This window comes from Callionymus lyra, chromosome 17 (genome assembly GCF_982586985.1).
Source record: "Callionymus lyra chromosome 17, fCalLyr1.hap1.1, whole genome shotgun sequence".
Classification (NCBI taxonomy): domain Eukaryota; kingdom Metazoa; phylum Chordata; class Actinopteri; order Syngnathiformes; family Callionymidae; genus Callionymus; species Callionymus lyra.
This window is the reverse complement of record NC_141834.1, coordinates 14,346,884-14,362,551: the sequence shown is the minus strand read 5'-3', so window position 1 is coordinate 14,362,551 and position 15,668 is coordinate 14,346,884. Positions and strand designations below refer to the sequence as shown.

The 15,668-nt window shown below is 41.3% G+C and overlaps 1 protein-coding gene across 2 annotated transcripts in view; it reads right to left on the bottom strand.

Moving 5' to 3' along the window:
- The window catches only part of prkcg (protein kinase C, gamma), a 70,222-nt gene extending 55,520 nt beyond the window's left edge, over nt 1-14,702 (bottom strand). For both annotated transcript variants that reach the window (XR_015709210.1, XM_087778996.1), the window contains exons 1-10: nt 13,747-14,702; nt 12,858-13,092; nt 6,816-6,847; nt 6,664-6,746; nt 5,998-6,109; nt 4,598-4,726; nt 4,359-4,515; nt 4,097-4,298; nt 3,560-3,757; nt 853-1,026 (exon numbers count right to left, since the gene is read on the bottom strand). Coding sequence is in view for 1 of the 2 variants with exons in the window: in XM_087778996.1 (XP_087635122.1) it covers nt 853-1,026; nt 3,560-3,757; nt 4,097-4,298; nt 4,359-4,515; nt 4,598-4,726; nt 5,998-6,109; nt 6,664-6,746; nt 6,816-6,847; nt 12,858-13,087 (1,317 nt within the window). In the remaining variant the exon portion in view is untranslated. The remainder of the gene's footprint in view (nt 1-852; nt 1,027-3,559; nt 3,758-4,096; nt 4,299-4,358; nt 4,516-4,597; nt 4,727-5,997; nt 6,110-6,663; nt 6,747-6,815; nt 6,848-12,857; nt 13,093-13,746) is intronic.
- Nucleotides 14,703-15,668: the final 966 nt, after the last annotated feature.

Below are 15,668 nucleotides of genomic sequence, written 5' to 3'. Positions count from 1 at the left end.
ATTTTTACATGTCTTATATTTGTTAGGATTGTTAAGAGTTATCGTCATTAGGTCAAGTTAAAAAAAAAGCAAAAATATGTAAATTAAGAAATAAATAAAACATTTTCTGTGTTTAAATAATGTCGAAATTTTTCTTAAATAAAAACATTTAACTGCCCCTGTTTTGGGATTTTTTTTATTTTTTTTTGTTACTGTTGGTGTTGTTATGTCAACCCAAAAATGAGTGAAACTTGAAATGTTTTTAACTTTTGTATATCTTTATACCAAAGATACAATTTTAACCTTTGTGTTATCTTGTAATCGTTGGCCTTGACCCAGAGTCAACATAAGGTATACCTCAAACACTTTAGTTTTCGGGACATAGGGTCACCTTGACCCTGAGGTAACACAAGACTTAAGGTAAACAAAGGAAATCAAGGAAAAAAACTATTTTGTTTTGTGACCAACTGATTGAAAAATGTTGTTATTTAAAATGTTAAAATAACAAGTATATATTTGAAGTATTGTCGAGTACTTGACTCTGGTGTTGCAGAATTTACAGACCACATGACTCTTGACAAAGTCGTAACTGATTTCATTTGTTTTTGAAACCAAAATATGTCCAAACATCAGCTTTTAACACGTGTATTGTCTCTGGATCAAGTCAAACCTGGAGATAACACAAGGGTTAAAAGTGGACAGTATCCTCTCGTCCTCAGTCATCGTCAGGATCTTGCACTTTGTTCCTTTAGCTACATAATAACGTGAATAAGTTGAATTGCAACACAAATTAGTGTAAGTGTAAGATTTGTGACACAACTAAAGACTGGTATCATGAGTAAAATGGTGGATCAACACTTTGACCAAACACACCTCAGACTGGAAGGCGCAGTAGAGCGACGTGAGGAAGTGAGGCCGGGACTGCAGGGCCAGGACTCGTCTCTCCACCATGGCACTCTCTGTGTCCTCGTCCTGGAAGAGGACGTCCTTCTTCAGCACCTTCACGGCGAACAGTCGCTCGCTGCCTCGCTCCTCCGCCAGCAGCACCTGAGATAAGACGACAAGGGGGGGGGGCGACTTCAGACTTCACTCCGCTGGTCTCATTATCCCGCGTGAACTCAGCCGGGCCCTTGTAAAAAAAATACAACATTTAATTAAACCTTTTATGCTCCGATATGTCCGGGAGAGAGAGAGCGGCCGGTTGACAATCAGCAGCTACTCTCCTCTTGTCTATTAAGCAGGCGGCGAGCGCTCAGAGCTAATGAAGCGGTCATTTTCTACGACGAGCGCCACGTGGATTTACCGAGAAGTGCTGACAGCGACAGAGCCCGGATTGTCTGGCTCCGGCGCTGTGATCTAATGGTCATTGGCTGCTCCGATAAAGGATTTAATTTCACTTTCCAATTGTGGCGGCGTGGCGACTGTGTGTGCGAGTGTGTGTGTGTGTGTGTGTTTATGGAGATATTGACCAGCTGCCTGTCACACACAGAAATCCTGGTGCTGGTTGTAATTGAATCCCAGCGGCTCCATGATTCAAATAGTTTATGATCACTGGGAGAAACTTCTGCTGGCTTTCATGTTCTGGTATCTTCTGCACTGCGGTGATGTCGGTCTACACACAGCAGCCCCAGGGTCTCTCGCTGCGTCTCCTCCTTTTTTTCCTTCTCCTTCTCAAACGTTACGTAAGTCGAGTCTATTTCTTTTGTCCTCCGAAGACCGTCCTGACAGTTACGAAATGACTCGGGAGGATTTTTTCGGGAGGGGAGCGTCGGCGCCTTCATTACGACTCGTCTCCAAGTGAATCCAGGAAGCAAGAGCAAGAAGTCTTGCCTTGAAATGAACCTCGGGGAGGACAGCGTGTCGTCCTCATGACGGCTGACAACACAGAAGTCGTGTCAAATTAATCACCTGGCAGGTGAGCGGGAGATAATGGCCCCTTTTTTTTTCCGGTCGTTTCTGCGGCCCTGAAGCGACTTCGCGGGTCGAGGATGAACTTTTAGGAGTCTTTATCTGGCAGGTTTGTTATTATGTGATATGGAAAAGTCGATTTTTTTTTCCTTCTACACCTGATCATTGGAGCGATAACATGAGCCGCCTGAGGGTGTCAGTAGAGAGTAACATGCATTGAAAAAGAAAATCCATTCCAGTGAGTCAATATGTCCAGAAGGTTTGCAGTAGACTTGGTGGATACTATAGTCATCCAGAAACATATTGAATACATCTAAATCAATAACTTTAAAACATGTAGTTTTAGTGGATAATAGGTGGCTTCATAATGATGAGTAGAAGAGCACTGAAATGACAAATACCTCTGCCAAAGGCCTAAGATTAGATGAAAAAAACGTCCATAATTTGAGAATTGTATTAGTTTTCGTCACCTTTGTATCACCAGCAGATGACATTCTTGTTATTGAAACATGTTTGAATCAATATACATTCATTTATACGTTACTGGGAAACAAATATGCTCAGAAATGTGTATAAGAATAAGGAAATGCGTAACTCCATTCCTGCCTTATGTATTTCCTCCTCGTCTATTACCTCTTCATTGTCTTCTCCTGTCAATTTACTCTTTTTTTCCTCCATGTCTCCATTTCCAATTGCTTTTTTTATGACCTTATTATGGCACTCCTGGCATTTTGTCATTCAGGACTCTTAGTTATTATAGCTAATGGACAGACAGACGGATGGATAGACAGAAGGACGGAGGGTGTATGGACGCATGGATGGACAGAGAAAGAGACAGAGAGATGGATGGATGGACAGAAAAAAACAGACGGATGGAAAGACAAATGGATGGACAGAGAAAGAGACAGAGAGATGGATGGATGGATGGATGGATGGACAGAGAAAGAGACAGAGAGATGGATGGATGGATGGATGGATAGATGGATGGATGGATGGATGGATGGATGGATGGATGGATGGATGGATGGATGGATGGATGGACAGAAAAAGATGTATGGACGTATGGATGGACAGAGAAAGAGACAGAGAGATGGATGGACGGATGGAAGGACAGAAAAAGAGACAGACGGATGGACAGACAGATGTATGGACGAATGGATGGACAGAGAAAGAGACAGAGAGATGGATGGATGTACAGAAAAAGAGACAGAGAGATGGATGGACGGATCAACGGAACGACAAAAAGACAGTCAAATAAACAGACAGACAGACAGACAGACAGACAGACAGACAGACAGACAGACAGACAGATGGACGGATGGATGAACTGATGAAAGGATTGACAGATGGATAGAGGAACAGGGGGACAGACAGACAGACAAATGGAGAAATGGATGGATGACAGCCGAATTGATGGACAGACAAACAGACAGGTGGACAGATGGAGAAATGGATAAATGTATGGAGAGACAGACAGGCAGACAGACAGATGGACAAACAAACAATAGACGGATGGATGGATGGATGGATGGACAGACAAATAGAAAGACGGATGGACGGATATACAGATAGACTGATAAAAGATCTAGATCAAAAACATCCAGGAGAGCCCTTAAGATCTTCTAGGCGTCTTATTCTAGTACGGTATCCCACAGATATGTTTGCGCCTCACCTTCCCAAAACTGCCTTTGCCGAGCACCATGAGGAAGTTGAAGTCGTGGATGCCCACTCTGGCTTTCATGGGGCCCGGCGTGTGCAGGGGGAGGCAGCACGGTACGGGGGTGGGAGACCGGACAGCTGGAAAGGGTTCAGACAGGATGGGCGGCACGACCTGAGGCAGCGAGGATTTCGTAGCATCTGGCTCAGGCTCCTGCGGAAAAAACCCAAAAGCATTAGATTTTGGAAACTGTCCATCGCTTCCCACAAGTCATCGCGGTTGTTTTAAATGAACGTACGGAGGACGAGCCGTGCTCCCTGCTGGTGGAAAAAAAAAGTAATCTATCAAGAAATTAATTAGCCGCAGACGCCGCCATTAATTTCCTGTCACGGTATGTAAGGGGCAGATCAAGTTCCCGACCCGGGGCGACCGGTGGCATCTGCTGTGTATCGCAATTAAAGGATGATCAAAGAGTGGAACTTAGGGAGTCACCGGGGGTCGCTCAGAAGCGAGGGTCTGGCGTCGGGGATCCCATTCGTCAGCGCTTCTCACCTGTAGATCGGGATCTGGGACGGGGATGTTGTAGTATTCCCCTTCATCCTGAGCCAGCAGCTTGAACCAGCCGCAGATGGGGCGTCGGAAGATCTCGCTGACCCCGAACGACAGCGCCCCCATGAAATCGTTGCGCGACGTGCGGTCCCAGTCCCACACCTCCACGGACAGACGGCGGTCCCACTGGTGACCCCGCACCGAGCTGGAGAACACAAGGAGCTTTAGACCGGATCGTGGTCTTGTGATTTAAGTTCAGACTCACAAGGTGAAGCTTTCGTTCCAGATCGGATTCAGGGTCGAGCGGATGGTCTTCGTCTTCTGTTTGCTGTGGCTCTTTGGATCTGGGATCAATTTGAGTTTCACGTACGGGTCCGAAAGTCCGTTGGGGTCCATGGGCATCAGGTTGCGGGCCTCGCCGACTGGAAGAAAAAAACGGCAAATAGGTTTGAAAAAGAAACAACGTGATTCGTTTGTAGGCTAGCTCGCTCGCACGCACTTCACCTGTGACATAGACGTCTTCTTTCTCGCCCCTGATGGTCAGGTGGATCCGGCCTCGCTTCTCTGTGTGGTCTTGGCCACAGAGACTGGGAACACTGGTCTCACACCGTCGGTGGACGTTCATATCACAACCTGTTTTTTTTTAAACGAATAAAGATAAGAGACAATTGGGAAGTAAACCATGGTCGTCCAATATTGGAATGCGCTCCAACCAACACAGTAAGTCCTTCCATCAAATTGTCAATCAAGAGGCTCTGAACAAGAACCCTGAGACGGCCGCCATTTTTGGAAGAAGTGGAGCATTCTGGGAAGTTCAATATATTCCCACCATTTAGTCAAGAAAATGTTGGTGTAGTTGTAATACAACTCCAACCTCCAAAATCCCATAAAACAATCTGTGATGTCAGTATAAAAGTGACTTCACGGTGAAGACAAATGCAACTTAAAAGGAATTATATCATTTAAATTTCAAATAAAAAAACATGTTTTGGGGTGTGTCCCAAATCGGGCACTTCTGCACTTAATATTTTGAGTGCACAAGTGCGTCCCAATGAGCAGTGTGATAGTGTTCCAACAGCGGGTTGCAATCAGCGAGAAAAAGTAGTAGAAGAAGAAGCCATTGAGTCATTTCCGTGAGTAAGTGTGTAGCGACAGTGTTTGATTTGAGATAGTACTACCATGTCGAAATTTGAGCACTGCGCAAGTACTTGGAGAAGTGCACGATTTGGGACACAGCATTTTTTGGTAATAAATCCACGTTGCCGATACAAATTGGAATCTGTGCAACCATCAATAAAAATAACACCTTTTATGTTCCAATACTTAGGGCAGAAAAATATATATTTTTCAGCCTTTTTGAACCAAAAAAAATTGCTTTTTATTTTTAATTTTAAGTTGGTAAAACGATTGTATTTCTGGACTCACTGTGCCAAACATCATATTCATTCGAATGTATTTATTTCAGCGACTGAAGCTGAGGTTACACACATTTTTTTTTTCGCCACAGTGACAAATGTTATAGTGATGATGGCAGATTGTTTTCTAATGACTTCACCGCTTATTGATGATGGTTTTTGTGGTCGATACTAGTCGCGTGAAGGACTTTTGTTGTCTCTAAACTGACTTCCCTTGATTTATTATTCCGGAATTAATGTTTTTTTTAATGTACAGTTTTATTTGATGTTAAAAAAACATCTTCATCACAACGTTCTTAATCCAGAACAATAGCTAGTAGCCGTTAATGTCAATCATTAAGATGCATTTACCTAAAGATTGCGAACATATACTGTTGTTTACGAGCGTTGTTATCGGCGTCCGTTTTTTTGACGCAGCTCCTCAGGTCGCTGCATTGCTGCATACATGCTCGCACACGTAAGGACGCATAAATATGGATGAGGACTCACAACCGCATTTCATGCCCTGGTGTATGAGGCCGTAGAGCAGCGAGCCACAGTGGTCGCAGAAGGTGGGGCTGGAGTAGGTGTGGACCTTGAATGTGTGTTGACTCCTCAGGTTCTACAAAAAAAAACATCAATCAAAGCTAATGTCTTTTAAAAAAGAAAAAACACATGAAGGAATGCAGGGCGAGATGAGAGGCGAAGAGGGATATTCATGGACAAGCCAATTAACTACCTCCGCTGGGAGCAGACGCATAAAAATAAGTGCATCCAGTCAAGGCCGTGAGTGTGTGTGCGTGAGTAATTTTTTGTTATCTTCCTTCCACTTATCATCCCTTTCTGCTCTTCTGCTGCACCTCTTCAGTTCAATCCCTGTTTTCCCAGATCCCTCTTTAGTAGCCTTCACTGTCCTCTCCACTCACATCATGCTCCCCTTGACCTCATTTGGAATAAAAATAAATACAATCTCCTGCATCTTCTCGCCTTCCCCAGATCTCGCTATGAGGCGAGTGCAGATGTCGGGAGATGAGGCTGGAGGATTGATGGATGACTCATGTTTTTTTTTTTCTTCTTCTCCCTGCTACACACACACACACACACACACACACACACACACACACACACACTCACTCACACACACACAACAAACAATGAGGTGGAACATCTGCTCACGTCTGGGAGCGGGGCGGTCACCGAGCCGGGACACGTGAAGGTCACAAACTCGTGGCATCTTTTGTGGACCACGAAACTACAGACTAATAAAAAAAAAAAAAATCATTTTAATTGAATTGTCAAGTGGATAAAAAGCAAGAATCAAACGTTACCTTGACACTGGAATCCTTGTTTGCCGATGCCCCTGAGAGAGAAGATGGATTATGTTGTTTGGAATTGTATTGGATTTTTTTTTTCTTCTTCTTTTTTTTTTTTTTAAAACCAACGCCTGAAGTCGTCTTAATGATTATTAGCTTCACATCCAGGTGGACCAGCAGCTCTTTTGTTTTAAAGAAGTGCAGAGTTGGCTCCTCCGAGGTTTAATGGAATAATTAAAGCCATTGATTTGTGAAGAAGCGTCCGCTCAGCAAGTTTTGATGAGGATCATGGACACAAACTACAGCTTTTTTTTTGTTCCACCCTCCCAAAGATCCTGTGGCAGGAGTTCATAGGAGCACCATCACTGATCTGCTATCTCTCCATCCGACTGATCATTGAAGATAGGGATGCACCGACCGCAGGTCTGCAGTGAACAGTACTGCAGCGCCGCCACCAGAGGGCACACGAGAACCAGGTTATCCTGCAGCGGCAGCATCAGCACCACTTGGCCGGATATCACAGAGAAGAGAACGAAGGGATGGAACTATCATTTTTTTTTTTATTTCATGTTGCGGTGAAAGCTGGGAAACGCAGACACTGCATATTAGAGAAGGAATCATGAAATAAATAGCGAGAGAGTGCGTCTGAAGGTTGAAAGAATTAAAACCAAGACCAACAAACATCACATTATTAAGACCGGAACACAAAACACTCACTTAGTTAGGTCGTATTTTTAGGTCTTTATTCTTAACAATCATTGATTAATAAAAAAGCAAGATTTACTTGTTGTATGTAGGATTTAAAATGTAAGATTTTTTTTAATTTAATGTGTCTCTATATTGATTTATATATCGTTTTTATATTTTGGATGACTTTTCAAAGAATTTTTTTGCTACAAAATACACACAAAAAAACAACTATCTTATATATTTCTGGTTCAAAATACATTTTGCAAAACCACAAATACATGTTTCAACCCCCTGTAGCCTAAATCTATTTTCCTTCATTAACTCAGCTGCTTTAAAGTCCCACTTGAGAAAATCTGACCATAAACGAGTGTCAAAGGTTTTATCGTTTTTGTGTATAATTTAATTTTAGCCGCGACAGAATAGTTGCCTTGGTTTCTTGGTTCTGTTTTTTTTTGCTTATCAGAATCAAGGATTATTTTTTAATGCCATTATTGTGGATCCACTAACTTGGAAATTGTAATGGTACACTGTACACGTTAATAAAAGTACTATTAACAATTTTTTTCTATTATTTTGTGTGTTTTCTTATTTTATTCTTTTACTCTGTACTGATGCCATAAAAAATGTTGTGTTTACAACTCTGGACATTAAAGTTTTTGATTCTTTTTGTAAGAATGTGTTGCTATCGTCGCTAACAGCGCAAAATGTGACACATTTTTTTTCTTACACTAGTTTTGGTTTTATCAGATACCTGTATTTTTTATTACGTTGCTAAGGCTTGAAATTATTTTGCAAAAATAACTTTTTCAGGAAACAAATAAGGATTAAAACGGTGAGTATAACAATTGTGTTAATGCCTGTGTGTTTATTGTACTTATACTTATACTTATAAAATGTTGGTAAATTACTAAATGTATTTTGGTCGACTACTTCCCAGATTACTTTAGGAATACAGTGTATTAACACGGGGTTACGTTCCAGGACTTCTCTCAACAAACAAGAGTTATACCTAGAAATTTTGATGGAGAACAATTGTTTTTGGTTTCCATAGAAACAGAGTTTTTCCTATTTTGTTATGTGAGTTTTAGCTAGTTCTGTTACGGACGGGAGTTGTATACGGTCTACTTCTAAATACAGGTTTAATGGAAAGAATGTATTTTAAATAGATAAGTAGGACAAAACAAAAGATGAAGAACCAGAATCCATCAAAAAGTATTTGTTGAACATCAGGACCGACCTTCAAACTCACGACAACCTGCTCTTATCGTAGCTACACTTGAACCTACAACAGGTGAAGTGAGAGATTACCTGAGCTGCTCAGTCAAGAGCACAAATCACTTCCTGATAAACGATGTTGACCGGAGGCTTATTAAGGACCTTTAATCGGTCCCGAACCACTGGTTCTGAAGATGAACACTCGGGTATTTGGAGCTATCTCCATTCTATTCAAACACAAATGTGTTTGAGGTATCCCTTGTGTTGCCTCTGGTTCAAGGTGACCTGGTGGCCCGATTACAAATGTGTTTGAGGTATCCCTTGTGTTGCCTCTGGGTCAAGGTGACCTGGTGGCCCGATTACAAATGTGTTTGAGGTATCCCTTGAGTTGTCTCTGGGTCCAGGTGACCCGGTGGTCCGAACTAAAATGTGTTTGAAATATATCTTTTGTTGCCTCTGAGTCAAGGTGACCCGAAAACAAATATGTTTGAGGTATCCATTGTGTTGCCTCTGGGTCAAGGTGACCCGGTAGCCCAATTACAAATGTGTTTAAGGTATCCTTTGTGTTGCCTCTGGGCCAAGGTGGCTCGAAAACAAATATGTTTGAAGTATCCCTTGTGTTGCCTCTGGGTCAAGGTGACCTGGTGGCCCAATTACAAATGTGTTTGAGGTATCCCTTGAGTTGTCTCTGGGTCGAGGTGACCCAGTGGTCCGAACTAAAATGTGTTTGAAATATATCTTTTTTTTGCCTCTGGGTCAAGGTGACCCAAAAACAAATATGTTTGAGGTATCCCTTGTGTTGCCTCTGGGTCAAGCTGACCCGGTGTTCCATAAACAAATATGTTTAAGGTATCCTTTGTGTTGCCTCTGGGCCAAGGTGGCTCGAAAACAAATATGTTTGAAGTATCCCTTGTGTTGCCTCTGGGTCAAGGTGACCTGGTGGCCCAATTACAAATGTGTTTGAGGTATCCCTTGAGTTGTCTCTGGGTCGAGGTGACCCAGTGGTCCGAACTAAAATGTGTTTGAAATATATCTTTTTTTTGCCTCTGGGTCAAGGTGACCCAAAAACAAATATGTTTGAGGTATCCCTTGTGTTGCCTCTGGGTCAAGCTGACCCGGTGTTCCAAAAACAAATATGTTTGAGTTATCCCTTGTGTTGCCTCTGGATCAACGTGACCCGGTGTTCCGGAAACAAATGTGTTTGAGGTATCCTTTGAGTTGTCAAACACATTTGATTGGGGCCTCCTGGTCACCTTGACCCAGATACAACACAAGGGATAAGGAAAGTGTGGATCACCACGACAGAACAAAACACAGTGACTAAAAAAAAACCCTGATCCTTCGATCTGACAGAAAAAAACAACTTATTTTCTGTCTCAGTCCGGTCAAGTTACTCCGTCTGAGACACAGATCCAAGAGAAGGTAGAAAAACGTACAACCTTCCAGCAGCTGAGAAAAAGAGAAGCATTCCCAATCACTGCCACTTGAGAGTCTGAGTTCCTCTCACCAAGAAGCATGACAGCCTGCGTCTAAATCCTGAACTTTAAGAGGCGCTACAGTGTCCAAGACAGCAGCCAGTTGGAGAAATGTCCTGAAAGCTTCCCAGAGGCTGCTGGCACCGGCGGCATCGTGCATCCGACATTCACCAGCACCATATGTCACTCAGCCACCATTGGTTCCATTTCAAGCTCACAGTCCTACACATTCCCGAGGTTGGCAGGAAGATTGAGACTGAAGGAGGATCTGAGACTGTTTTTAGAGTTGAATGGAGTAAATACTGAGGCTCAGTTCAGGACTTATAGTTGTCAGTCATAGTATTTAGAGGACAATAATCTAAACTTGAATCAAACAACAATGAGAAGAAAACCATGAATGCTACTATTCTGTCTCGACTGTTCCGCCTCATCTACACTCTCTTCTTAACCTCTCTTTATCTATACTTTAAATTTAATTTAATACTATGTTATTATCCTTCTTTTTTTTTTAAACGTATTTGTCACATAATACAAAATACAAAACCTTTTGATAGTATATTTTGCCTATCATTTTTTTATGTTTATATTTTTTAATCAAATAAACACGATCAAATATCCACATGATATATTTTCACGTAACGTCAGTTATATAGACTTTTTTTTTCTGACCGTTTACTTTTCCTCACATTAACTGTGTCACTCTGGAGCTTTTCGCTTTTTTTTACTCACTGTATGTGTAGTTTTCTTTAACATCACTATCTCATCAGCAAACATCATCTCATTTGTCTGAACATCATCAACGCAAAAAAGAAAAGTTATAGTTGTTTATTACTCATTTTTGCCAATTTTCTGTTTGTTTTCAGAATTAATTATCTTTGTTATGTATTGCCCATGGATCGACAAAATATTAAACTTATTAATACTATATATTTCTCTATTTTGTTTTTAATAAATTAACCTTTATTAATCTCCACATGAAAGCTTTAGTTATACGACTCGTCCAAAGAGATTTTTAAGAAATTTGTAGCTCACAACATACGATCGACTCACTAAATATAAACCTTATTTTATTACGACTAAATATAAAGCAATTATTCATTGATAATTCTAAGTTTGAACAACTAATCAATGCTATAATTCCTGTGGTCGCTGGTTCAATTCCAGGTGATTAACTGATTTGATATCATCATCCATGTTACCTGCTAAGATCTGTATGTTTATTACTTAGATAGATGTAACTTTATTATGTATTTGGGAAATGACTTCCATCCATTCAACTGACCCTTCATTGTTATTGATTTATATAAGAAATAATTAGATACAGTTTGAGATCATATCGACCACTGGGTTAACTAACCAGTGTGGAAAACCAAGTGAGGATTTATTCCATATACCTGATATCACATGTCAGAAACACACACTAGTTAAATAGTGGGTTTCAAAAACTCAGACGTATTAACTAGTTTACCCTAAATTAAGTCCACTGGTGAACTAATCATTCAGTTTTACATTAGTAGTGAACTAGAAAAAGAAAAAGCATACTAGTAAACTAGTGAAGGTCAACATGCATACTAGTGAACTAGTTGAAGTCTTTTTGGCCTTGCTAGTGAACTAGCTGGTCCCAACATGTTAACTAGTGATCTAGTAATAGTAAGACACTTAATAGTTTACTAGTGAGCTCAAAAATGAGCTCAATGGTAAACTTGTGAACTAGTAATAGACAAACGGTCTACATGTTTACTAGTACTGAGTGTTCTGACTATACTAGTTAACAAGTAATTCAAAATGTTTCCCACAAGTAAGCATGTCAATGAAATCTCTGTGCTATTGGTTAACTTGTTCATTTTACTAAACACAACTAGTTTACTAGAAGGACTAAATGCACATACACGTTACTATGTGAAATCAGAAATAAAACATCATGAACGTTGGCTCTGACTATTTGGCATGTACAAAGTAAAGGTCTTACACATGTACATGTAAAAGTCACAATGTACCCTAACTAGTTAACTAGTGAGCTCTGTTTTTTTTTTTTTATTTTACTTTTTAACATGCATACAGTAAATTGCCCACTCACGTTAGCATGCTTCATTTATGAGGCAACATTATCACTAGTTATCCTCAGTTCATAGTCTTTCAATAGTTTTTTGTAACTAGTTAACTAGCGTGCATTATGCCCACTAGTTTACCAGTGCTGCAAAAAGGTTACTAGTTAACTAGTTACTGCATCACTGTCAGTAGTTCACTAGTAAACGTATTGGATCAAACTAGTTTACTAGCAAGGGAAAACAGCTTTAACTAGTTAACTAGTGAGCGTTTCGGCCTTCACTAGTCCACTAGTACATTTTAAACCTTCACTAGTTCCCTAGTCATGTAAAACTACATGACTAGTTCACTAGTAAGTTTAATTTAGGTTTAACTAGTGAACATGTCAGAGTTTTTGGAACCCACTAGTTAACTAGTGTGTGCTTTTGACATGTGATATCAAGGATAAATAAATCCTCTCTTGTTATAGAACAGAGCCTGAGACGCAGCAATGAGTGAACATGAGCTAATCATCAATTGTGTGGGCAGCATCGTAGGGGGAGGTCATGTGATCAGTGGAGGTCAGCAGTGGGCAGAGAATATCAAATCAACTATCAATCCCCCCCCCGGCTCGTGAGGTAGCGGGTGTTACCAGATGAAGTCGGTGCAGTGGCTGCAGAAGGTCGGCTGCTTGAAGAATCGCGCCGTGAACTGGTGATCCTTCACCTCCACGATCCTCTTGTGCTTGAGCGCCCCCTTCCTCTGGAACACCGGCACCCTGGGCGGGGGGGAGAGGGGCGAGGGGAGAGGGGGCGCACCTGGGGGGGCGGCCGACGCAGGGGAGGCCAGGATCAGCGGGGAGGGGGAGACCGGGGTGGACATGGCGCCTGAAGCGAAAAAGAAGTAGGAGTTATGGAGAGTGTCATGGAGGCCATGGAGGAGGAAGACCTTGAACGAGGCGAGTGGATGGGATGACGCTGAAGGACACGGGGGGAGGCAGGAACGTATACGATGGGTCATCGTGGAAGCGAGGACTCGTATTAGCGTCACGTGGACCGAAAAGAATAAATGGAGCGCTGGTGAAAATGGAGCAGACGAGTGTACAGTACACCACTCACTCTTCCGTTAAACTCCTGTTGCCATGTCAACAACACCCCCACCACCTGTTCCATTATTAGAGCTCCAACTTCCTGCTCGCATTCCCCGAGAAAAAAAAGTTTGGACAAGGGTATTTTTTTTAAGGGATGAGAGATGCTTCGTAAAAAGCAGAAAAAAACGTCCAATTTCAAGATTACGTCCGAACCCTCGCCTGCTTCTAAATGATGAATGGAACACCAGCGGTAAATGAATAAATAAATCACCCTCTATAACCAAGCCGGAGAATAATGTGTGGAAATGATTCGGTCTCAGCTAAGAGTGAATCAATCATCGGGGGGGGAAATGTGAGAGTAGACGGAATAAAACACAGTTATGAGACAATTAAAGTGATGAGAGGAAGAATATGTTTTAGAGAAAGTGTGCGAGGGGATCGGAGACAGTACCTGAATTTAATTGGTCGGGGAAAAGGTCGACGGAGGACAGCGTGTTGTCCCGGGGAAGAAAAAAAAAAAGAAGGAGTCACCTGTCGCCAAAAAAAAAAGGAGAAAAAACAAAGAAAAAAGTGCAAATATGGTGAAGGGAAGCCAGAGAAAGTGGTAAATATCCGATAACCCAGAAGCAGTGAGAGGAGGAGGAGGAGGAGGACGACGAGTTGGGAGGAGGAATTCTTCTTTTCAAGATTCGGACAAAAAATAGTGGACCAAAAAAAAGATGTAGGGAGATAGCGAGAGAAGAAGAGGAAGATTGAGGGGACTGGGCGGCGATTGGTCTTGAAAACTGGGTTACGTCTCCCAGGAGAGGGTGAGGGAGCCACAGGAAGGGAGACGGGTGAGACAGAAGCTGCCATCTTTCGCCGCCACATATACAGTACGAGCAAACAAACGCCAACTGTCTCACCCAGCAGAAGATCCAGACTTTTCGACGGAAGGGGAACAAACAAGGGGCTGTGGAAAGCGAAAGTGGTTGACATGTCATTGAGAAGACATCCGGAGGATCAACAGGCTCGTAAACAAAAATCCGGGAAAACAAATAACGGCGGTTAAAATGTGTTGATTAAAAATAAAAAAAATAAAAAAAAGGTCAGATCAGCCTAGAGGACCCGTGGGTGTGTATTCAAGGACACACAAGCGACGAACACACATTTCAAAATGGTTTCAAGGGCATGCTCGTGTGACAAGAACGACACTTAACACCAAATATAAGGATCATCATGAAATAAAAACATGGTGTAGCGAGGGGAGGAAATCGGAAACATTGCATTTACCACATTGCATATTGTAAATAACAGTCTGGAAGATATTTACTATGTTGTTTTAAACCTTCTTCACGCCTCTATTATGACACAAAAATGAATAATTGTAACCGCCCGTGGAACATATACAGTAGTACTGTGTAAACATCGCCCAATAGATAGTAATATGTCAATCAAACTTAACTGACACTTTCTGCACTCCACTGTGCTCTGTAGAAAAAGGACGGACGGACACTTTTTTGATCACTGAATTTGAAACGAAGAAACGTTTTGAGGATCATCTACCCTTCCTTAAGTGCTCATTCCCAGAATATAAACGGATGGTTTGAGATTTCAATATATATTTATTTGTGAACCAAAAACTGATGCCACTGAAGATGTGTAAATTCAAAAAGTTATTTCTTTTGATTTTAAGTAATATTTAATTATTCAAAAAATAATTAATTGATCATCAACTGCTCAATTAAAAAAGTGAAGCCCTTTTTTCAACCTTTTTTCTATGAGAACCATGGTCTTTAATTCTCAGGAGACTTGCATGTAGTTTAACGACTAGAATTTCTCGTAACTTGCTGGTAGGTAAACTCCACTTATATTTTGTGCTGCATGAAGTCATTATAGTATTTTTTGGTTTAGGAGGTTTTGTAGTTAAACTAGTTAATCAGCCATTTTGGTCTATAAAATGGGTTTTCAATTGTGTTCAATAAGTAGATGCAAGTTACACAATCTATTACGTAATGAAGTTAGTTCTAGCAGCAGTTCTCTTAACTACAGTGTCCTCAGGAGGACAAAAGGCGAATCTCACAACACTAGTAAGGTAAGGTAAAACTTTATTGATTGAAATTGTTTTTTTTCCAATAGCCACAGAAAATAAGTAGAAATATACTAAGTAAGTAAGTAAGTAAGTAAGTAATAATGGTTATTAGTAAAGCGCCTTTCTAGACCAGGGTCACAAAACGCTTTAACAATCAAAAACAATACACAGTTCAAAGTATATACAATAAAAGGCCAAGACACATTAGACAAACACAAGAGTCCCACAAAATCAGGGAAAAGCCTTCACGAATAAGAATGTGTTAAGATGTTTCTTAAAGGAGTCAGTAGATCCATCAAACA